The sequence below is a fragment of the Pholcus phalangioides genome, unplaced genomic scaffold, assembly GCF_987345545.1.
Source record: "Pholcus phalangioides strain wild (caught in Gottingen) unplaced genomic scaffold, Ppha-v1.0 ptg000018l_1, whole genome shotgun sequence".
In the NCBI taxonomy this organism is placed as follows: Eukaryota; Metazoa; Arthropoda; class Arachnida; order Araneae; family Pholcidae; genus Pholcus; species Pholcus phalangioides.
This window is the reverse complement of record NW_028301611.1, coordinates 304,340-329,066: the sequence shown is the minus strand read 5'-3', so window position 1 is coordinate 329,066 and position 24,727 is coordinate 304,340. Positions and strand designations below refer to the sequence as shown.

General features: G+C 43.1%; 1 protein-coding gene across 2 annotated transcripts in view; it reads right to left on the bottom strand.

Moving 5' to 3' along the window:
• Positions 1-844: 844 nt before the first annotated feature.
• LOC149071484 (uncharacterized) overlaps positions 845-24,727 on the bottom strand; it is a 33,998-nt gene continuing 10,115 nt past the window's right edge. Inside the window, exons 3-4 of one of the 2 annotated variants that reach the window (XM_089247854.1) lie at positions 5,984-6,059; positions 845-1,082 (exon numbers count right to left, since the gene is read on the bottom strand). In XM_089247854.1, the coding sequence (XP_089103980.1) occupies positions 916-1,082; positions 5,984-6,059 (243 nt within the window). In that variant the 3' untranslated portion in view covers positions 845-915. The remainder of the gene's footprint in view (positions 1,083-5,983; positions 6,060-24,727) is intronic. The other variant, XM_089247855.1, reaches the window with a different exon arrangement.

Sequence of the window (24,727 nt, the reverse complement as noted above, 5' to 3'; positions counted from 1 at the left end):
CCTGAGTTAGGTCGAAAAAAAAGTTTATAAATAATGTTTTTTACTTGATAAAAACTCAAAATTTCCCTCAATCGCCAAAATATTCCCCCATTCGCCATTTTAGCCTACTATTCCCCCCCCCCCCACGAGTTACCGTCACGTTACCATCAGATGATCAATATATTTACAGCCACACACACACCAGTGTCGTTGAAGGGCTAGTGTTTTCACGCTCCAATGTCATTGCTGATTGGTTGAAGAACCTGAGGTTTCAGGGTTTTTTCTTTTTAACCAATCAGCAACGACTTTCCACTTCTAGTGCATAAAAATCCTTGTCCTCTGAGCTCTCGTCAGAAACGGGAACTTAAAAAGCGGTCTGATCAGCACCTCCTAGAGATAGAAGGCCTCCGCAGTCTGTTTGTGACGTCAGCAAGTAGTCCATTTCCCCTCAGAATATTCAGGGACAAAAAATTCCCTCCTCGTGCCAGTACCATCGTTGTGAGGAAAAGAAATGATCGGGCTTAGAATTGGCGATTTCTATGCCTCACATCCAATCACTATGAGGTATTTGTGAGCCAATCAGGAAGATTCTACGCCAAAACAAGAAGGAACGAAATAGGATGCTGTGTTTCAAAATGTGGCAAAGTTGCTAGGTAGTCTGAATGACGTTTATGGCAAACAGTGCAGAGGCCTTCTATCTCTAGGGGGTGCTGGGCTGAGGCGGGATTGAAATATCGAGGGAAAAAAAATTACTTTTCATAAAGCATATTTTCCATATTTTATAATTTTCTATCACGTAAAAATAGCCAAATATGCAAAAAAACCCAAAAAAAATGTCGATCGCGAATCGATACAAAGGCAAGTATAAGTTGGAAAGTATTTATTGTCTTGTTTTCATCGAACCCGATACGCACCAAAGATAAGTTATACGTCTTCCTATAAGTACGTCTCATTGGAAGTCGAAGACGTGACGACATCGTGTTCGCTCTGCATGGCAACCGCCGACAGAAGTGGACCCACGGGTGTTTTTATGCTCTGTACAATCAGCGACAGGCAGTCCAAGCTCGAAGTAGGTGGCGCACCTGTCGAATCACAGACGGAATCTGTAAAACACAGCAACAAAAAATAATCGTACGACGAATCCTCATACGCGTGTCTGATTCGAAAATTTTAACTTAAGCTTCTTTCAAACCGAGTACAATTCCGGTCTATCGCCATGGGCAATTTACTACCGAAATTAGTTGTGCCGGAATGTTAGCCTAACAGTCTTGAGTGGGTAATAAGCGTTGTGTGTGTTTTTTACAGTGCTGCCATCTATATTTCAATTCGTGAGTGAAATGTAGTGATTAAATATTTGTACCATTGTGGGCCTGTTTCTCTCTGTCGTGAGATTTTTTATGACGGGGGTTCGAATCTCAACTTCTTTTTTTATTGAATACGAGATTCCAAAATTCCGATAATTAATTGTCGGGTGGACCAGCCCACAAGGTGATTGTGATTTTCGATGGTTTTTCTCTCTCTCTCGGTCCCTTCCGCCTTCCCTCTCTCTCTCCCACTCTCTCTCACTCTCTCCCTACCTCCTCTGCTCCCCCCCCCATTTCTCCCCTATCTCTCTCGCTCTCCCTCCTTTTCTCTCTCCATCTCTCTCGCTCTTTCCCTACCTCCCTCTTTCCCCCTCTCTCACGCTCCCCTCTTCCTCTCTCTCTCTCTTTCCCTCCCTCTATCTCTTCCCATCACTCTCTCTCCCTCTACTTCTCTCTCTCGCTCTCCCTCCCTCCCGCTCTCTTTCCCTCTATTTCTCCCTCGCTCTCTCTCTCTCTCTCTCTCTCTCACTCACTCACTCTCTCCTCTTACCTCCCTCTCATTCTCTCTCTCCTACCTCCCTCTACCTCTCTTTCCCTCCCTCTTCCCCGCTCTACCTCTTTCCCTCCTCTTCCCGCTCTACCTCTCTTTCCCTCCCTCTTTCCCGCTCTACCTCTCTTCCCTGTCTCTTTCTCTCTCAGCCACGAGCGAGTCACGGGTATGTGGCATTTAGAACAAAGAACCTGCTAGTAACGAATCACTGGGGCAAGAAAGGCACGGTTAAATAATCGCTATAGCAAGCGAGGCACTTTTAAATGGTCACTAACTAACCGTGTGATGGCTCGGTCCATATCCTACGGGACTTCTAACCGAAAACCCATCACCGGGAAACATATTTTCAGTATGGTTAATATGCAAAATGACAAAATACATATGCTCGTCCTATACACATTCGACTATTTCTAAACATTTCAGAGATAGAAATACAAACAAAAATGTGTACATCAAATAACCCAATCACATATGGCTAGTCATCAGAGATGCAAAATACGCTACAAGAGCGTATACCATAATACAAAGATTATTCAATTCCAATCACATTGTTAGTCTAATCTGGGATTTGCTTCGAGTAATAGGCGGCGAGTAATCTGATAGGATTGAAGTCGTGGGATGTGGTCGAGTCTGGAGGTGTAGGCTAGCAGAAGGTCTAGTCTTAATGTGTCATATGTGCATATACAGAAGGTCTCCATGGAATTTATAAGGTTTTCAACCTTTTTAGTGAGGACTTGCGACCTAATGATTTGTTTCTTCCATATGTTTATGTAAGATGGATTTATTTGTGGAAAATGATGTACGGACACTGTGTGAAATTGTGCAGTAGGTTGTCCTTTACCGCCACAGTTACAGAATTTGTTGTTGGAGAGTCCGAAGAGCGTTTTAAATAAATTGGCAACGGGCCGTGTTCGGAAAGAAAAATTGTCTTGTCACGAGACCAGACTTTATTCATAGTTTGAACTTGTGGAACTACCTTTTGAACCTGCGCTCGAGTGTCCGAATCATTCCCCTTTGCCATCTGTTCCTAAGCCAATTTTTTAATATTTTTTGGCAAAGGATTCCGGTAATGTAAAGTCCACAGAGTAAGAATAATATATCTTTAGTCTATGGTAAAGTCTGTTAGCAATAGGGAAGCTTAGTCGCATCCTCAGCTGCAGCGTCGGCAGCATCATTTCCAAAGTTGTTCTGATGAGATTTTATCTAGGCAACATATGGAGGTAAGAGGGTTGTTAATAAACAGATTTCGGACTTTGTGTACTAAATTGATGTCGGGATTTACTGTTACGAGGTGCTCTGGTGCTTGCCTGGCTGTCGGTGAATACTGTAATGTGAGATTGTGCGTTTTTATATCCGCCGAAAACGTGCAAGATGGTAATGAGTTCTGCTTGTGTGTGTGTGAAAAACAGAATTATTATCATTCAGTCTGATGCTCCAAGTGTAGAGGATCTTGTCACTCTGGGCATACTTTGAAAACACCTCCTACGGATTAAATGGTCACTAGAGCAAAGACGGCATGGTTATAGACTGGCATAAAAGCAATTAGGGCCTAGTTAAATAATTGAAAATTCAAGGTTTAAAATCAAGGGAAGCATTACTGAATGGTCACTAGAGCAAGAGAGACATTTCTTAAATGGTCACTAGAGCAAGGCAGGCGTAATTAAACGTCGCTAAAGCAAGGCAGGCATAATTAAACGTCGCTAAAGCAAGGCAGGCGTAATTAAACGTCGCTAAAGCAAGGCAGGCGTAATTAAACGTCGCTAAAGCAAGGCAGGCGTAATTAAACGTCGCTAAAGCAAGGCAGCCATATTTAAATGGTCGCTAGGACAAAAATGTCGCTGTCAAATGATCACCAAAGTAAATAGAGCAGTGAGCAAAAATGATCGCGAAGAAACTGCAGATCAGCCGTCTTCATGAATTTGCTCGCGAGCACCTTCCTGGAGCACCAAGAGTACTCAATGCTTATTCCAGATTCCGTGCTCGCGAACATTTGTGTGATCAACTCAACTAAATGCCCTGTGAAAAATTGCATCCAAGAAATACGATTAAATGCAGATTTCAAGCATTACATATGTAAACGTTGCCGTAAGGTACAACACATGCTCAACTCATAACCCGTGTGTCTATAATGTAGCCTCCAGAGTAATATGATGTGGCCTGCAACCTCAAACTCTGATTTTGTGAAAATGAACTAAGCGACATATTTACAGATCAACTAAGTGACCCGCAGCGCATTCACATATCACTCAAGTGGTCCGCGACACATTTGTAGATCACTAAAGTGACTCGCAATACATCTACAGATCATTCAAGCGGGCCACGACACAGCTCCAGATCACTTCAGCAGCCCGCACACATCACTTAAAAAACTCGCGGCATATATTCATAGATTACTGGCGACCGCAACACGTTTTCAAAATAATGAAGTGGAACGCACTCGCCTGAAGGTTGAGCACCCTTGCCATAAGGGGGGGGGGATTCTCTCTGTTCGGTGATAAGCATAGGCACAGTGCTCGCGACTCGAGAAAGTTTGAAGACCTCTGCTGTATTAGACAAATGATCACATGGCAATGACGGGCGCGAGTGCCACACGTTTGAAAACCCACTAGGGTTCAACCCGGAGTTGTATCGATCACCGGAGAGTGTTGCCGTGGCTGGAAGGTGGATCTCAAAAGATCGCTAATCACAACCTCAAAAGATAGTATTAGTTTATAATCACCATCATTTCGAGTATGTTTTTTTTCTTTCTTTCCACCGCCAAATGTGACTTAATGGAAGCCAAATGTGGTACAGAGCGAAACAAGAATGTCTGTCACCTGTATTTTCTTGGGTTGTTTTTTATGGCTCTTGGGAATTTTCTCCAAGGTTAGCGGGGAAATAAGATGGAATGCGTGGTATATACAACATTCCATTGCTGATCGCGGTGGAATCTTTTGATCACGATGGCGTAACGGAACGCAGGATGGAAGAGTTTGAGGGGAAAAAAAATGTTGAACCTTTTCTTCACCGAAATACCAAATATCATGTTACCATGCATCAAGAAGAAAAAAACTACGCTCTGTGGGAACAAGTTATCCTTTATTCACACAGTGGAGTTTTTACAAATGATATATCGGCCAAAGGACAGCACCATCTCAACATCGGCTATCGGGCAAATTCTTGCTCTTCCAGGTCCACCCCCACCCTACTACCAGGCTTACAGGACTTCAATATAATGGTGTCCCTTAGGTCGTGCTGCGGGTTGCCTCATGCGTAGGGGTTCCCTACTAATAAATGAGAAATTGGTATCGTCCACGTTTCGGCTGAAGCTGCAGTTTAGCAATGAGAATCAAGCTCTTCGGGCCATCTTATAAAAATCATTTATGCCTCGCTTTTCAAGGGCAAATTACCACACACACACGCCCCAGCACCAGCCATCGTTCTAACTCGGTTTCCTTATCCTATATCATTTACATCCTTATAGCCATCATTTACTGCTCATTATTCATCCGCAGCTCCCTTGCCGTTTTGTGTATCAAAAGCTTCCTCACCTTAATTCATTTGCAGCTTCCTTGCAATCATTATTTCAAGCTCCCTTGCCGTCACTTATTCACAAATCCCTCGCCGTCATTATCTACAGGTTTCTTGCCGTCAATCATCCACAGCTCCCTTGCCATCACTTATTCACAGATCCCTTGCCGTCATTTATCGGCAGCTTCCTCACTCTCATTTACCTGCAGCTTCCTCACTCTCATTTACCTGCAGCTTTCTCACTCTCATTTACCTGCAGCTCCTTTAGCTTTATTTATCCTCAGTTCCCTTGCCGTCATTTATCGGCAGTTCGGCGAGTAACTCTTAAATGACTTTGAACTGCACCACGGGTCACTCAAATGATCTCTGGAACTGTGCAGTGGGACACTAAAGTGTTCTGGAACACCGTGCTGCGAATCAGCGAATGACTTACAAGTGATTTATAAACATACTGTGGGTCGCTCGAGTGATGCGGAAATTTTTCGCGGGTCACTTAAAGTGGATAAAGATACCGCGTAGTTAATTTTTGCAAAATTAGGTTTGAGAGGTCGCGGGCAAGATCGAATACGACTCCGAGGTCCACATTCGGCCCCGCGGGCTTATGGGTCGAGTATGTATGCTGTATATAGCGGTTACTTACTCGTACTGGAAGTCGGTGACGTGGACGTCTTCACCCTTTGGAATCGTTCCTCCAAACGTGGTGTTGAGCTTGTCGACTGCAATCGGAATAGAATCAAGTTAGTTTTATAACGAATTTTCACACTCTTAGCACAACATTTCTCTCTAGACTGGATAAGAAATGCATTTTTTCACAGTAAGTGGCAACATATTTAAATTCTACGGAACAGAAGTGGTAGAGCAAACACGAATAACAAATAGGTTGAAGAGTTTAAATGTTGACATCAAGGAAAGAAACCTTATGGACAAAATTAGTGCCGGGATGAAATTTTCTTCTGTCTTGAAGTTTTCTTCTTTTTTCCATAAGTTTTCTGTCTCTAACCGATACTGAACCCGGATCCTCTTGCAGTGTTTTGCCGGGCCACTGTGTGGTCGTGTGGGCATCACGCTGGACTCTCGTCCCGAGGATCCAGGTTTCGAATCCCGTTGACGGCACACTGGCGATCGGCCGAAGTTGGTTTCCTGCGGTTTTGTCAGCTTCGAGGCACGAATGTGTGTGAGCCGGTCTCCCATTTGAAAAAGTCTTTCCGCAGAGAGTAGGCAGGCAGGCCTACAACGCGATGCTAACAAAACACGAAAATTCAAGCATTTCCATCTTTTTACTTCAGAAAATGCAAGCCAGATGGCAGCATGAACACGAAACAAGCGAAACGTAAATACGTTAGGGCTAAGCATACACTCAGAACACACAATCCGGCATGCGCCGATTCGTTAGGAATTCCGTAGAGGAATACACATTCCTCCTCACACACATTTTGTCGAAGGCGCATCGCGAGGACCCTAGTTCGAACCCCTTCGTCGTCACAGTGATGATCGGCTGAAGTTGATTTTCTGTGGTTCTCGAAACGTGAATGCGAGTTGATCTCACCGTTGAAGTCTCGCCACAGAGAGCAATAGGCCCATAATGATACAATTATTCAACCATTACACTTCACTAATAGTTAGAAAAATTGATGGCAGCACTACACATAACAAGCATTAAACAGAAACACGCTTCGCTTTAGGTTCACAACACGTACGCATACATTCCGGCATGCACATTGCGGCATGTACCAACTCGATAGAAAAAATTCCTTAGAGGAATGTGTACGAGGTGCATGTACGATTATGTAGTACCCCAGGAATCTGGAGATCGAATTTATTCATTCAAATTTTGATAATTATAAACGCCTGGGCTAGAGTTCAGTGAGCTTTCCCTCATGTGAGGGTTCAATGCATTGCAGTCTGAAACATTATGGGGCCCTTCAGGGCAAAGTAATTTTCTTGGGAAGGAGCTTTACACAGCTGGGGAAGCTAAAAACAACAGCTTACATATTCACATACTTTGGTACATCATATAATCAGATCATGTAGAACATGAGTCTACATGATCATCAGGTGCTGTGAACATGAGTCTCTTGGGATATGCCTGGGTGGTCCCATAGAGAGTCGGTGCCCCCACAAAACGATCAAAAACTAAAAATGTTTTCAAATAACTTTGTAAAATGATTAACGCATCGAAAGCATCTCATTTATATGATATCTTAACCAATCTCAAATGTTTTCAATGTCTCTAACGTAGAGCTCTGGAACAAATACGGTGTGCCTCCCCCCACCTCTTCAAAAGTTAATCCTATGTATGTCACTGGGTAGACCCGTCTTTTATATTCACCCCGGTCCTATGTGGGTAGTTTAGCTACTACTTTATACACACACATACACCAAACACCGACCGTATTGCAATTTTCTGTCTTTGACAAATTAGGTAGGAAATGAAGGTGCCATCTATCGATGGTCACCTGAAGCTCCTTAGGGGAAAATATATTCTTTCCCCGGCTCGAACCTGACAGCCACTTTCACGGTGGTAGACAAGCATCTTACCACCACGCCACTCGGACGGAAGGGTAGTTTAGCTGAGATCTGAAAGTTGTCACGCTTTATTCCCCGCCATATTTCCCTTGAAATTTTTATTTCGTTAGATTCAGTTTTGTACTTCATAGCTCTCTGTGCTCTCCTTCCCACCTCCCCCAAATGAATGTCACCAATGCCTCCTTTTAATCAATCCCAGAAACCCCGTTCTTGCGACGGATCGATGCAATCAGAACAGATTATCTAGAAAAAATATTGCGCTATTTTTAAGATCCCATTATTAAATATTGTGTCGCTGTAAAGTTAGGTTTCCGAGCTTGTAATATTCAACAACAGAAGATATTTCAATGCGGTTTGCGGCAGAGAGAAAATTACAAACTAAAATGGACCGTGGCAGCATTCATCGTTGCAAAGAGCAACAAGATCCTCTGCACTTGGAGCATCAGACTGAATGATAATAATTCTGTTTTTCAAGCATAACTCATTGCCGTTTTGCACGCTTTCGGCAGATTCAAAAACGCACAATCTCACATTACAGTTTTCACCGACAGCCAGGCAAGCACCAGAGCACTTCATGACAGTAAATCCAGGCATCAATTAGTACATGGTACATCCGACTTCAACCCAGGCCTGTCAAAGGATGACTTACTGCCTACTACCCCCCAGGGGGTGGGTTGAAGCGGGAGAAGGCTTCCATCACACTCCGGAGCCTCAGATACCTGCATGGGCAACGCCCCTCCAGGCATCTGATTCCCCAGACCATTCCATCAGGGTTACTCAGTGGGTATCCCTCTGCTCGCTCACCTCCCGGGACTGTTTAGTGAATTCAAAATCGGTACATACAAAAAATGGGCACCAGCTGCGGGAGCTGTGGAAACAGCCCATCGCAGGCCCTATGCACATTCCAGATTATATGAAGATATTTACAAAGAATATAAGTCTTGACTGTGGGGAGGATTTTGTTGTTGAGTATAATTCCTCTTGGTGGGGCCCATCCAGACACCAAGGGCTTTCTCCGGAAATGGGGAGCGGTGCGTCTTCTCGGTGGGCCCCCCCCCCAGCCTGACACCAAGGGTATCGTGCAGGTTTGGGGGAGCGATGGTTCCTCCTGGTGGGATCATCCACACACCAGGGGTCTCCTCATCAATTAGTACACCAAATCCGAAACCTCTTAATTAATAACTCTCACCTCCATGTTGCCTGGATAAAATCTCATCAGAACAACTTTGGAAATGATGCTGCCGACGCTGCAGCTGAAGATGCGACTAAGCTTCCCCCATTGCTAACAGACTTTCCATTACCGAAATCCTTTGCCAAAAAATATTAGAAGATTGGCTTAGGAACAGATGGCAAAGGGGAATGATTCGGACACTCCAGCGGAGGTTCAAAAGGTAGTTCCACAAGTTCAGACTATGAATAAAGTCTGGTCACGTGACAAGACAATTTTTCTTTCAGAACACGGCCAGTTGCCAATTTATTTAAAACGCTCTTCGGACTCTCCAACAACAAATTCTGTAACTGTGGCGGTAAAGGACAACATACTGCACTATTTCACACAGTGTCCGTACACCAGAGATGCTCATTTTCCACAAATAAATCCATCTTACATGAACATATGGAAGAAACAAATTATTGTCCTCACTAAAAAAATATGGAAACCTTATAAATTCCATGGAGACCCATATGCACTACGCACATATGAGACACCAAGACTAGACCTTCTGCTAGCCTACACCTCCAGACTCGGGAACATCCCACGACTTCAATCTTATCAGATTACTCGCCGCTTATTACTCGTAGCAAATAGACTAACAAAAGGATCAGAATTCAATAATCTCTATATTATACACTGAAGAGCCAAAAGAACTGGTCCACCGGTCTAATATCGTGTAGGGCCCCCGCGAGCCCGCAGAAGTGCCGCAACACGACGTGCCATGGACTCGACTAATGTCTGAAGTAGTGCTGGAGGTAATTGACACCATGAATCCTGCAGGGCTGTCCATATATCCGTAGGAATAAGAGAGGGTGGAGATCTCTTCTGAACAGCACGTTGCAAGGCATCCCAGATATGTTCAATAATGTTAATGTCTGGGGATTTAGGTGGCTAGCGGAAGTGTCTAAAGTCAGAAGAGTGTTCCTGGAGCCACTTTGTAGCAATTCTGGACGTGCGGTGTGTCCCATTGTCCTGCTGATATTGTCCAAGTCCGTCGGAATGCACAATGGGCATGAATGGTTGCAGGTGATCAGACAGGATGCTTACGTACCTGTCACCTGTCAGAGTCGTATCTAGACGTATCAGGGGTCCCATATCACGCCAACTGCACTCGCCCCATACCATCACAGAGCCTCCACCAGCTTGAACAGTCCCCTGTTGACATGTAGGGTCCATGGATTCATGAGGTTGTTTCCATACCCGTACACGTCCATCAGCTCGAAGCAATTGGAACCGAGACTCGTCAGACCAGGCAACGTGTTTCTAGTCCTCAACAGTCCAATGTCGGTGTTGTCGGGCCCAGGCGAGGCGTAAAGCTTTGTGTCGTGCAGTCATCAAGGGTACGCGAGTGGGCCTTCGGCTCCGAAAGCCCATATCGACGATGTTTCGTGGAATGGTTCGCACGCTGACACTTGTTGATGGCCCAGCATTGAAATCTGCAGCAATTTGCGGAAGGGTTGCACGTCTGTCACGTTTAATGATTCTCGTCAGTCGTCGTTGGTCCCGTTGTTGCATGATCTTTTTCCGGCCGCAGCGATGATTTAAATTTTATTAAATTTTAAATTTTATTTAAATTATAGATTCAATTTTTTACCGGATTCCCGATATTCACGGTACACTCGTGAAATAGTCGTACGTGAAAATCCAAATTTCATCGCTACCTCGGAGATGCTATGTCCCATCTCTCGTGCGCCGACTATAACACCACGTTCAAACTCACTTAAATCTCGATAACCTGCCATTGTAGCAGCAGTAACCGATCTAACAACTATGCCAGACACTTGTTGTGCCAACTATGCCAGACACTTTATATAGGCGTTGCCGACCGCAGCGCCGTACTCTGATTGGTTCCATATCTCTTTATTTGCATACGCATGCCTGTACCAGTTTTTTTGGCTCTTCATTTTAGTATACGTTCTGGTAGCGTATATTGCATCTCTGATATTCCATGTGTGATTGGGTTATCTGTGAGATGCACACATTTTTGTTTTATTTGTGTCTTTGAAAAATTTGGAAATTTTAGAATGTGTGTCCGACAGCCAGATCAGCAATGGTTGTATCCTCTGTTTCTCCAGATCGATGAGAGATAATAGCAGCATAATCCGCTTTTTTTTGCTAGGGAAAATTTGCCAGGGGCAATGCCAGAGGAGATAAAGGATCAAATCGTAGAACTGCTAGGATGTGATCGAGATGAAAGAGATTATCATATGCGTATTTTTTCATTTTGCATTTTAAACATATTGGAAATATGTTTCCCGGTGATGGCTCTTCGGTTAGAATTCCCGTAGGATATGGACCGAGCCATCACATGGTTAGTTAGTGGCTCCTTTGAGATCAGGAGTCTTCAACGCATGGTACACGGGTGTCAAATGTGGCTCTAGGAGGTCTTCGAAGTGGCCCACCGATTAGTTTTAAGAAATAACTGAAAAACACTGAAAGTCGATTAAAATGAAAAATATATATATATAAATCGATGAAGCTTGCATTCAACAACCATTAACGCTGTGCATCGGATTCATTAACTGGGTCGTTAGTGAGGGAAATAATTTCAGAACTTTTGAAAGTAACATTTTCAGAACTAGTGACAGAAATAATTGCAGAATTAATGAAAGAAATAATTTCGGAATTATTAAAGGAAGTAATTGATCAAAAATGAATTTCAGAATTGGTAAAATAAACGATTTCAGAACAAACAGATGCGTAGACCGTGTTTGGCCAATCTGTTAAAGACACCACTACACGTTAATTAAGTTCTTGTGAATGGATTCCCTATCTTACAATTATGAATACCATTATGTGACGGTGTGGTGGCTAACTTCCCGATCATGGGAAGTTAGAATTTGACCCACAATGTCTGAAAGACCGAACACCGCTGTTTTAGACTGTCAGACCAGGGCCTGGGTTCTGTCCCTTCCAGGATGTATGCACGTTACCCGTGTGGGCTGGACCATGCTGGGGAGTAACCCCCTCCTCCTCCTCCCCCCCCCGTTTTAGACTATCACAGGACCCCATAGAAACCATATGACCTCAGATTAAAATACTAACTAAGACTATTCAATGACACTAACTTCTCAAGGGGTTGGTTTGGAGAGAAAAAATTCACACGTGTGTCAAGACACTCCGATTAATTTTAAATCAAATCAAACGGCATAATAAAAAAAAAATTAGGGCAAGAATATATTCGTATGATGTAGAACCTACGGGGTTCTCACTAAGAGGTCCACGTACGGAATGGACCCGTGAGAGAAAGTGCTCCTCGATTCTCTCACGTGTGGTTTGTTTGAGAGCGAGGGAAGAAGATGTCGCCGATCAAACGTTTTCATTTCGCACACCGCATGTGTTTTCAATTAAAGGCCCTAAAAAGAAAAGCAAAAAGAAAAAAAAAACCATATCCCGGGATCCGAATCCCTTACACGCGGCATTTTGATGAATGAACCGCACAAGAAAGAAAGGGAAGGCTCTCTTCGGGTGAATATCGCGATGGTGGTGGGTGCAGATGCAGTTCAGAAACAGAAAGAAGACAGAGAGAGAGAACGAAAACGGGGTAATCAGATATGACAGCAAGGGTGGCATATGAGGCTTTAAGAATTTACAGAAGGGATAGAAGAGAGAGAGCCTAGGCAGTGTGTTGTATAATCGATTACAACTTTTGTCGAGGAGAACTATACTTTTCTTATTTTACCTGTAGGGGGAGATTTGGCGTCGTTCTCTCCCGTGATAATCTCGCTCCGTTTTCTTATGATGGTGATTTCAGAGAAATTACGAGATGAATTATTAGTTGTGATCAAAAATGAAATGGTGACGAGTCCCTGTCACTCAAGTGATCTATAAATGTGTCGCAAGTCACTTGAGCGACCTGAAAATGTGCCACGGGTCACTTGAGCGATCTGAAAATGTGCCACGGGTCGCTTAAATGCTCTGATATTGCGTCACGGGTCAGTTAAGCTATCTGTAAATGCGCCGCGTAGTTCATTTTTACAAAATTAGGTTCGAGGTGGCGGGCCACATCAGATAATCCCGAGGGTCACATTTGATCCGCGGGTCATGGGTTTAGCATATACAGGGTGGGCAAAAACGTCCATAGAAACTTTAAAAATTCATAAAAACCGGAAAAATAGACCGAACTAGAAAACGGTTTGCGCAGGGTTAGCACCGCCAGGTCACGGGAATTTTTTTTAAGACAGGAAAAAAAATAACTCAAAAAACAGTCGATAGGTTGCGCTGGTACTAGCAACGTCGGTGGAAATATTCAAACGAGACGGTTATATAAGAACTTGCGCTCCTAATCCACAATCAGTTCACCGTTGCAAACCGTGTATGTGGACCTGCTGCACTCTGGCCGTTACTGGATTTGTGACTCGCCTGAAATGTGTTATCCCCCTTGTGGTGGTCATGCAAAGCAGATGGACATTGATATTCCGATGCCATATCCTTTTCATATCACATGAATTATTACATCATCGTATTTCTATGGCAACATGTTTATTTTGTGTATATTTTTTTCCTTTGCAACATGTTTTATCCTACACACGTGAATATTATTGTGTAACACTGACGCATCGCATCGTATTGATGGACGCTGATGTTGGTAATGATTTCCTCTGCCCCATCTGTATTATATCTCGTGGAGGCATGTTATTGCTGCGTAAGTATCTGTAATCGATATAAATCCGTTACCTGTATCAATGTAATATCGGTTATCCTACCTTTTGCTCCGTATCATATTGATGAACATTGTGTGTGATTTTTTCCGCTTCCGTAATTTTCAGATTTTTGTAGCAACATGTCATTGTAATGTGTTTTTTTTTTCTTCTTTCCCTGTAGAAGTGACGTCAGACGTCACTTTGCGCTAGCTTTTTGGATTGTTCTGGGGGTTGGTTACTGCTGTTACGACCTCTGCGTGGTGGCTCTCCCAGCCTGGATGCTGAAAGGCTTCTTCCAGCATGACTTCTTGACCGCTTATATCCCCTTTGGGGACAGAGTGGGAATCGTGTTCCGGTTTGGTGGTGGCCATGTGCAACACATACTGCTGCAATAAAACGATTTGAAGCATTCTGATCGTTGTTTGCGTGTATTTTCTTTGACTTGTGTGTGTGTGTCAGCGTCACCTATTGGCTGTTTTGTGAGTTATTTGTTTTTCTTTGTCTTAAAAAAAATTCCCGTGACCTAGGGATGCTAACCCTGAAAACTGTTTTTTGTTTCGGGCATTTTTCGGGTTTTTATGAATTTTCAAAGTTTCTACGGACTTTTTGCTGTATATGGCTTAGACAGTGCGTCGCAATGAATTTCTTAAAGAGAAATTTTGAGTTCTTGGCCTTCAAACAGCATTGAAATTAACAGAAATTGAGTACAACAACATAAATGAAATTTCTTCCGAAAAATTTTAATTTTCTTTTAAATATTTTTTGCGTCAAAAAACAATTTCTTTATTGTCTGAGGGGTGCATAGAGAGGGCTCGTGCCATACCCCCCCCCCCCCTTCCGAGTTTTGCTGACAAAGGGAGGGGGTCAAAAATGGCAAAAAAATCTGCTGACGCAACACTTTAAAGGCCCCTTAACGTGAAAATTTTCGGTGGAACCTTCAGTATAACTTTAACGAGGGTCACCTGTAGCTAGAGATCGCCATTTAGCTGTAGATGACACTGACAAAACACACCTTCAGCCTCTCTCGGAATAGTATACTTATACAGGATATTCTGTTAATGGACCGACAAACTCAGAGGGTTGTTGGTAGGCATCAAGAGGAACAAAAATTGCAATGGAACATGGTGTCGCAAACCACGTTGAGAGGGTGAAAATTGCGAAAAACGCATGCAGGCTCTGAGTCCAGAGGAGACAAAAGGCGGATGTCGGTTGATCGCTGAATGCGTTCGTGGGTTCGCTCGCCATATCTGACGTAAGCAGCGTCGCGAAACGCATGCGCTGGGGTGGGATCACGCGCTTCTGGCGACGTAAATTAGCGCTATTGTGGTAGTAAGCACGTGTAGCAGTTAGTTGTCTGTTTCAATGAGCATCGTGATGGCTGACTACACGAACGAGGAATACACTGATATGCATCTGATTTACGGTCGAGCAGATGTGGCGATGGACGCACACCGGAGGATCTCTTATCACGGATAGTCTTCGCTGCATCAGGAATCAAAAGCATACCTGGTATCTTCGAGCGCGTCCAATCGTTTCCACGTCGTTGTGGACCAGTGACAGTGCCGTCTTAACGCATGGGCTCACCCGGGCACGGCCCGGGGGCCTCAAGGGAAGAGGGGCCTCAGAGAAATTAGAACAGGTTGAAATTTTTGAAAATTTGTCAGATAGGGCCTCAGAAAAATCACTTGGCCCATGATGCTCTTAAGACGGCCCTGACCAGTGATTCCCAATGTGGGCGTTAACGTCCCCTTGGGGGCGATGGAAACTTCCAGGGGGGCGGTAGAAGCTACGGGTATAACATAGGATCCTATGGGTTAGATCGCACTGGGGGGCGATGTAGAAAAGAATTTCTGAAGAGAAAGGGGCGATGGGACAAAAAAGGTTGGGAAACGATGTTGTAGACAAGCGGTTCTCAACCGGGGCTCCGTGGCAGCTCGAGAAAAATAAAAAACCCAGTAAATTTGAAAAAAATATATAAATATTTTAAATAATACAAATAAATCAGTAACTTTGATGAGAATAAATAGAAAATAGGCCTACGAGGCTCCGCAATACAAATTACATACCAGAAAGGGCTCCGCGAGTCAAAGAAGGTTGAGAACCGCTGTTGTAGACTGTGTAATGACGTCAGCGGCCGCCACTTCCAACAACTCTCGTAATAATAAATCAATGTAAATTTTTTCGTAGTTGTTGTCATTGTACTTTTTGCCGTTCCAGCGTGACGCCGAAACCTGCATGGCGTCTTTCGCGATTCTCAACGTGGTTTGCGATACCATGTTCCATTGCAATTTTTGTTCCTCTTGATGCCTACTAACAACCCTCTGAGTCTGTCAGTCCATTAACAGAACACCCTGTACTTCACACTCGAATACCTCTTACCTATTCACCAACAATTACTGAACATTTTTGAGAACCCCTTGGAATATATCTGGTGGTATCTACGTGAAGCGTTCCCAACGTTTACACACAATGGGTTTTTAAAAAAAAAATCTTAAAAAGTGACGCAACCAGAACCTATGCAATATAACACCCTGGCAGAGAATACTCATATCTGTATGTGTGCGCATACGGAAAGGGGGGGGGGGGTTCCACAGAAAGATCTTGAACAAGGATAAGGTTTTTTCCAACTCTCCTAAAGCGTCTTTTATTTCTCAGATCGGAACTGAAGCTAGTAAAAGATGGAGGACGAAGGTTTTTATAGGAATGAGTTTAACTGAGTCAAGATCTTATATATCCCTTCCCCCGTCCCCTTACAAGACTCTTCCGGACTGAGATCTTCTTCTTCTTGGCTATCGGACCGTGAAGACATCCTGTACAGGCTTCTGTCCAGGTCATCCTCACGGCTTTGCTCGAAACGTTATGAATAGTTTTCACTGAGGATGAAGTCCAACATGGACGTCTAAGGAAATGCAAAAATCACAGCTGTACTGTGAGGTTGGAGGTTTCCCCCAAGTTTATGATTTCACGAACTGGGCCGACACGTTTCTGGGATGACTTGATAATTTTTTTTTTTTCTTTTTTTGAAACGAATTGTGTATATTTTACGGAATACACATGACCCGCGGGCCAAATGTGGCTCTTGAAGACATGTGATGTAGCCCGCAACCTCTAACCCGATTCTGTAAAAATGAAATACTCGGCACGTTCCAGATCACTTGAGCAGAGTGCACATCGGCACGTTCCAGATCACTTGAGCAGAGTGCACATCGGCATAGTTCCAGAGCACTCAAGTGGCACGAAGCTCGTTCCAGATCACTTGAGCAGAGTGCACATCGGCATAGTTCCAGAGCACTCAAGTGGCACGAAGCTCGTTCCAGATCACTTGAGCAGAGTGCACATCGGCACAGTTCTAGAGCACTCAAGTGGCACGAAGCTCGTTCCAGATCACTTGAGCAGAGTGCACATCGGCACAGTTCCAGAGCACTCAAGTGGCACGAAGCTCAGTTCCAGATCATTTAAGCAACTCGTGACTTATTTACAGATTATTTAAGTGACCCGCAATATGACTCCAGATCCCAAAAGTCGTCCGCAGCACATTTCAGATTACTTATGTGACCCACAGCGCAGTTTCAGATCACTCAAGTGACCCGCGGAAGAGTCCCACAGCACTTAAGCATCCCGTAGCATATTTCAGATCATTTTTTCATCAGCACATTAGGACGTTTTGCCTGCTGTGGCCGTCGTATTTGTATTCAAGTGACCCGCGGCACAGTTACAGATCACTCAAGTGTCCCGCTGCACATTTTCAAATCACTTAAGTAACTCGTGGTGCGGTTCTAGATCACTTAAATGGCTCACGGCACAAATTTCAGATCACTTAAAAATGGACCTTTTTTTTTTTCTCTCTTTAAACTCGAACACAACTCAGGTCTATCGCCATAAGCAATTTACTACCGAGTGAGTTGTGCCGAAAGTGTGAGTGTGTATATCTAACAGTCTTCTGGGTGCGCATCTAGTGTCGTATCTGATTTTTGAGTGCTGACATTTGTATTTCAGAACCGAAGTGGGTGAGGTGTAATGATTGGATATTTGTACCGTTTGTAGGCCTGTTGCTCTCTGTGGCCGAGACTTTTTAACAGGGAGATCGTGGTGGTGTTGGTCGTGTGGAAACACATACTACTGTCATAAACAATTTGCAGGCATTCTGTTCGTTATCTAAATGTATCTTTTCTTTGCATTGTTTACGTCAGCGCCACCTACCGACTGTTTTTAAGTTTTTATCTTTTTTTTTTTTCTGTCTTAAAAAAGTCCCCGTGACCTAGCGATGGCTAACCCTGATAACCGTTTTTTATTTCGGTTATTTTTCCGGTTTTTATGAATTTTTAAAGTTTCTACGGATTTTTTGCCCACCCTATAGTATTTAGTAGTATATACAGTCAAACCTCGTTAGTGCGTCACCCGGTTAACACGTCACTCCGCTTACCGGATCACTTTTTGGAAGTCCCTATTATCTTCAGGCAGGAAATGGCACAGCTATGGCTTACTCCGTTTAATGAGTCACTCCGCATATCAAGTCATATTTTTGCTCTCCCAAGAGTGACTCATTAACGAGGTTTGACTGTATATATACTGTGTGTGTGTGTGTGTTAAATAAAATTCTACCCAAACTCTCTCTGTGAGGGTTGCAAGGGATTATGGGAATGAAAATGAGAATAAAAATACCCTGATAAGTGTCTTTTTTGATTTTTTTTTTTCTTTCCTTGCTCCTCTGACTTCTTTCTTTTGCGGTTTTCTCCTACCCAATCATGTGATTAGGGGCGGCTTAAGCGAGGGTGTGCAAGGGGTGCAGAGGAGCAAGGAAAGAAAAAAATCGAAGACACTTATCAGGGCATTTTTTTTTTTGTCTTATTCTCATTCCCATAATCCCTTGCAACCCTCACAGTTTGGGTAGAATTTTATTTAACATAATTAGTACAGTCGAATCCCGTTTTAACGAATACCGTTGTAGCGAAAATGTCGTTTTAACGAACACTTTTCTAATCCCTCAAATAAGTGTACATAGGAACAATACAAACAACCTGAAATTCCTTTATAACGAACTGATTCCTTCGGTATCTTGGCGTTCGTTATAACGGGATTCGACTGTACTACTAAATACTACAGGTTTGGGGTAAAAAGTCCGTAGAGACTTTAAAAATTCATAAAAACTGGAAAAATGAGCGAATGCGTAGACTATATTAGACTCTGTGAAATACAGTCGAATCCCATTATAACGAACGCCAAGAGACCGGAAGAATCACTTCGTTATAACGAAATTTCGTTGGAAAGGAATTCCATACCTAGCATTGTTCCTATGTAAACTTATTTGGGGGATTGGAAAAGTGTTCGTTAAAACGAGATTTTCGCTATAATGGAATTCGTTAAAACGGGATCCGACTGTATTTCTCACAGTAAAGCTTCATATGGCATCTCGCTTTTGAGCCATACCTCGACAACGGAGATGAGTGAACTTTATGGAATGAACAGGGTCTGGGGGACTATTATACCAGAAACAAGAATTTAACTTGCAGGGGCGGCTCGAGACAGTATCTGTACCCATGCGGCATTTATTTTCTGCACTTTCCTGTTTGTCCCCTCCCTGTGAGCTGGAATCTTTGCGTGCCCGCAAGCCAGCTATTTCATTGGGGGCTGGCTCCTTTTGACAGAGAGAGGATAGTCCCGAGCTGGAGCCCTGTCAGCCCTACCCTTGTGAAGCTCATTCCTCTCCCTCACAACTTATCCCGACAATTCCTAAGAAAAAAATGTTTTTTGTTCTCTCATCTTGGATTTGGGGCCCCAACAGAGCGGCCCAAAAAAATCATAGAAAATTGTTTTCAAGACAATGAAACTTTTCACCCATTCACCTCGGATTTAGCATCCCTCTTGAGAGGAACCCTGTGCGGCTGCAATGGGTCACATGGCCCAAGAGTCGTCCCTGTACTTTATCACAAGGAACAAAGTGCATCTTGGTTCCCTCACCAGTGCCGTCTTAAGACATGGACCCACCCGGGCACGACCCGAGTCCCTCAAGAGAAGCAGGCAGGTCCAAAATTGGGCAGGCAGGGCCTCAGAAAAATCACTTGGCCCGGGGCCCCATGATGCCCTTGAGACAGCCCTGTCTCTCGCCTAGTGTTTTTTCCAGAACGGTTAGATGAAGGGAACGGAAAAATTCGGTTTCCTCACTTGCCACCCTGAAGCACCAGAAACACTTTTGAAATGAATTTCCTAAAAAAATAAACTTCGTTATACATCGTCTTCGAAGGATGAGTGTAAGTGGTGGTGGTGAGCAATAAATGCTGTTTTGAGGATTGTTATCTGGCATTATTAAAAACAGTAAAATAATTCCTGGACGAGAAAGGAGAAAAAATCTGCTCTGAAAGCGGGACGTATGGTCACGACATTTTGCACGCCGCTAGACGATGGTGTGCGACTTTCGTCTAGAAAAAAACATCAGGTTCATATCGAGGTCCCCTAGACTGGAGCTTTATCAACCTCCCGCTGGGTGACCTTTAGGGGCAGCTGATGAGGCTTCGCACCCGGGCGGCAGGTAAGCTCGAGCCTGATTAGGGGCATCAAATGTAGAAATATTGAGATAGAATCAAGGACACGAAGGTTCCCGAACAAACAGTGGATCCCAAATTATTGAAAACTTTCACAATTTCTGGATTTTTTTTTTCCCACATGAATTCTGAATTTTAAATAATTCTGGAAATATTACGTTTCGTTAATTTTTTCAATTATTAGTCCTGGAATCGTGTTGTTTTTCCCGTTATAATTTCAAATTTTCTTCGTGTTTGAATTTTCATCAACGTTTGCTTAGGGGGTCATTCAAGTATTACGTCAGCATCGAGGGGCGGAGGGGGTTCCGGATTTGCTGACTTTTGATTACAAGGGGGAGGGGGGGGGGGTTTTGAAGGTTTCTTACGTCATCAACCACCCTTTTTCAAGATATGAAATATTCTAAGCTGCTGACAAGGGGGGGGGGTCAGTGTTTTGCTGACTTTTGCTGGAAAGGGGGGGGTCAAAAATGGCTAAAAATCTGCTTACGTAATACTTGAATGGCCCTTAATGTGTTTGTATTTTTTATATTGATAATTTTTAGCATTGTGTAGTAATGTCATGCCATTTTGGAAGCCAACATCTCAGGCCAAAAATACTGCATTCAAAATCGTGCTTAAGATGGCCCTAAAAACGTCTGTGTCCAAGCCCAGGCCACCGAAATCGTTAAGGCTAGCCCCCCCCCCCCCCCCCGCAGCTACTATGCGGTCGTGAGGGCATCGTGATTGACTCGCAATGCAAAGTCTCATGTTGGAACACTATTGGTGGTTGGCTGAATTTGGTTGTCTGTAGTTGTCACCTTCAAGCCACGAATACGAGCCGCTCTCCAAAAGAGAGCAATCAGGCCTACAAACATTTTAAAACATTCACAAGACACTACAAGCAAAATAACCTGCCTAGTTGTCTGCCTCTGGATTCGTAAGCCAGATGGCAGCACCACTTGAACATGTAGTGTTGCCTTATTCCTAAGGCTTGTTCATAACAAGCATTCCTAAGAAACAAACTTCACGTTACTTTCGCAACACATTCCAACACGTGCTCATCCGTTAGAAATTTCATAGAGGAATATGGACGAGGTGCATGCATGGTTTGGTAGTAGACTCCGCTTAAACCAATGGTGAAAAAAAAATGGATTTATGACCCGATTCTAAGCGAATTTGTAAGGGGTCCCCATCTCGGAAGCCCCTTCGACCCAAGTTTATGTCGCGAGCCATAGGTTAAAAATCCACTGTGAAGGGGGGGGGGGGCATTGCCATGGGAAACATCTATTTTGACTTACGTCGTCAGTCTCAGTATTAACTACCGATGTAATTCTGTGGTGTCGCTGTATTATGGTTCAAAAAGATGAAATTAAATGGTGATCTGACGATATGCCAGCCCCATCTAATGGAATTTATTTTAAGTCACCAAAGGAAAACTAGGACCCTCAAAAGAAGTATTCTTTTCAGCGGGGAACACGCCCTCCCCCCTCCCACCCCGAAGTCACAACAAGAGTAAATCAGGGGTGTTTGATGCCTCCCCCAGAGGTGCCAAATTCACCCTTAACTAATCCATACTTAATAGAATTGAAGCATAAAAATAAAATAAACTTGGATGTTTGCCAGGGTGTGGCCATTATTGTGGCCTTGACAAAAGAGGCTCAAATCGAAGGTGGGGGGGGGGGGACCAAATTATTTAACTTCCCCTTTGTGTGTGTGTGTAATTACATTTTCATTAATTCTGAATTTTCTTGGTTAATTCTAGGATTATTTCTTTCATTGAAAAATGACCCCCGAATATTATTCTGCTCCTTGAACTCACTATGATTGCTCTGGTTCGACGCCGAATTAGGAATTAGGTCCGGAACTGTCGTCCTCTCTAAGGCTACGACCATAGTGCACACTGATTTTCGATTCTGCAAGTCGGTGACGTTACGTATCGGTTAAAAAAACTGAAATGCAGGTTTTTTTTAACCAGAATCCCTGTCGATATATATTGCGGTTGCAGCATCACTTATCGTATCGGTCTATCGTATTTATATCCCCTATGGGGATGATATATCACAAATGCTTTTAAGGTATCCGACTACGTTGAAAACGTCATTTTGGAAGAAAATATGGATTTTCATTTTTTTAGTTTTTATAAAAGCCCTATTTATTATGATTCCAAAACGGGCCTTGTTTCGTTTATATGATGTTTAGAAACAAAGTTACGTTCACTTTAGTGTTGCGTTTTTACATACAAGTAATACGCGAATAAAGACGAAGAATGCTATTTTTTTGACATTTTACTTGACTTTGTGACATGATTTGTAAAAATTGGTGTATTGCAATCCTTACGAAATTTTAATGTGATATTTTGCTATACATTGTTGAGGTTATGAACCAAAATCTAAGGTCTATGACATATATTTTTTGAACTATAGTGTTTTATAGACAAAATGTAGGATGAAATTTCAAAAAAGTTCACACGTACTTAAACATATTTTGGTGTAACTTATGAACATATCGTTCAATCCTTTAAATTTTGGTTCTTAACCTGCAACATTTCTAGCTAAATGCGCTGTGAAAATCACAAAGCATTTCATTAATAAAATTTTTTGCAATCGTGTTTTGAATATCACATGAATTTTGCCTAAAATTTGACATAAAAATGACATAGAAAATATAATAGATAGACCAAAATTTGTCACTGTTTTCACCATTTCGAGACACTTTCTATCAAAAAATGTATTTAAAGTTCACTCCAGAACCATTTTAAAGAAAAGTGACGAGAAAGGTAGTCGGATACCTTAAATACAGTAATATTGAAAACACAGTCTAGCACATGTGCTATCTATGTTCAGTATTTACGGCAGTAGTTCCCAACATTTTTTAAGCCATGCCCCACCGAGGCATCTCTGAAATCCTGATATCCCCCTCTCGCCCCCGTAACTGGGGCTTTGGATCAGGTGGGGTACCCCTTCCTCCTCGAGAAACTTCATAGTTCTTTCACAAAGAAAGAGGGAGTTTTCGGTGTTTTAAACAAAAAAAATTTTTTTTTTGCTTTGCATCCTTTAAAATTTTGCATCCTGGGATTTTCCTTCCCCGAATCACGGGTCTTTCCTCTCTTTCCCCGTTTCACTGGCAATTCTTGTTATTCAAAAGTAAACTGATATTCACGTTGAGGGTCAAAAAACTCATTTACTTAATTGAAAGCTGTGGTTCTTAACCAGGGTCCTTGGAGAGACTTCAGAGGGTGCTGTCTGTGAGCTTGGATGAGAAAACAATTAACTCATTAAGTAGAGTGGGTAGGCTTTTATGGCCAGAGTTTATAAGAGCATCCATGCTTTTCGGACTGTCATTCCGTGTTCGAGGCTTTTTGTCAGCAGTCGTCTCGTGCACTACTGCGGTGGACATCATCATTGTTGCAGGTGACCGCAAGCAAGGAGACGAAACGACGTCTTCGGAAGACCGTCGACTGCCATCGATTTTTCCACATCACAATGACGATACAGATACCTTTAGCCAAAGCGCCAGTAGATCACGGGATAAGCGCCCTAGTGACTCCGTGGTAAGATGCTCGTCTTCCACTATGAAGGTTACCATCAAGGTCCGTGGGTTCAAATCCGGACATAGAACGTTAGAAGCACGTTCTTTACCTACCGAGCCTGGGCGACTACCGATGGATGGGAGCCTTCATTTCCTTCCCAACTCCTCTTGTTGGAAATTTCTGTTTGGCGATATATGACCGGAGTTGGTGTAGTAGTAGATCATCACAGGTCTTCCGAAGAGGTTGTTTCGGCTTACCGGCACCTATGATGTCCACTGCAATAGTGGACGAAACGTCTGCTGATAAAAAGCCACGAATACAGCACAACAACCCGAAAGTATGGATGCGCTTAATTAACTCATTGCTATATACAGTATATTTTTCGAAATTGTTGCCTGTGGTCTTCATTTTCCTTCATTTTATTGAGACGGGGGCCCGCGGACTTCACCTCATTGGCACAAATTGTCCGTAAGACACAAAACGTTTAGAACCCCTTCCAAAGAAAAGAAAACACTGAAAGAGAAATAAAAGAGGGAGGTGCGTGTGCGTGTCATCAAGAAATTATTCAAAAGAATTGAACTGATATAAAAATCCGGGGAGTTCTGAAAAGTTCTTTTATCCAAACCTAAATAGAAAAACTCGTTCTCCCTTGTGGCGCGAGGGCCCCACGTTCGCAATCACCGCGATATCCAGCAAGCAAAATAGATTGGCAACGTAAAGAATAAATTTGTTATTTATCAAAATTTTGTATTTATAATTTTACGTCAACAAAATTGAAATTTGAAACAGCATGAAAAATGTATACGATATCACCGAATCCCGATTAAGTATTCGTATGGAAAAAATGTCCAATAGATGGCGATTTTTTTTTTGTTAAAGATACCAGAAATTTCTTTAATGATGACGTATTGACTATTCCATAGAAACATCGCTACAACATATGTGGGACTGAGAA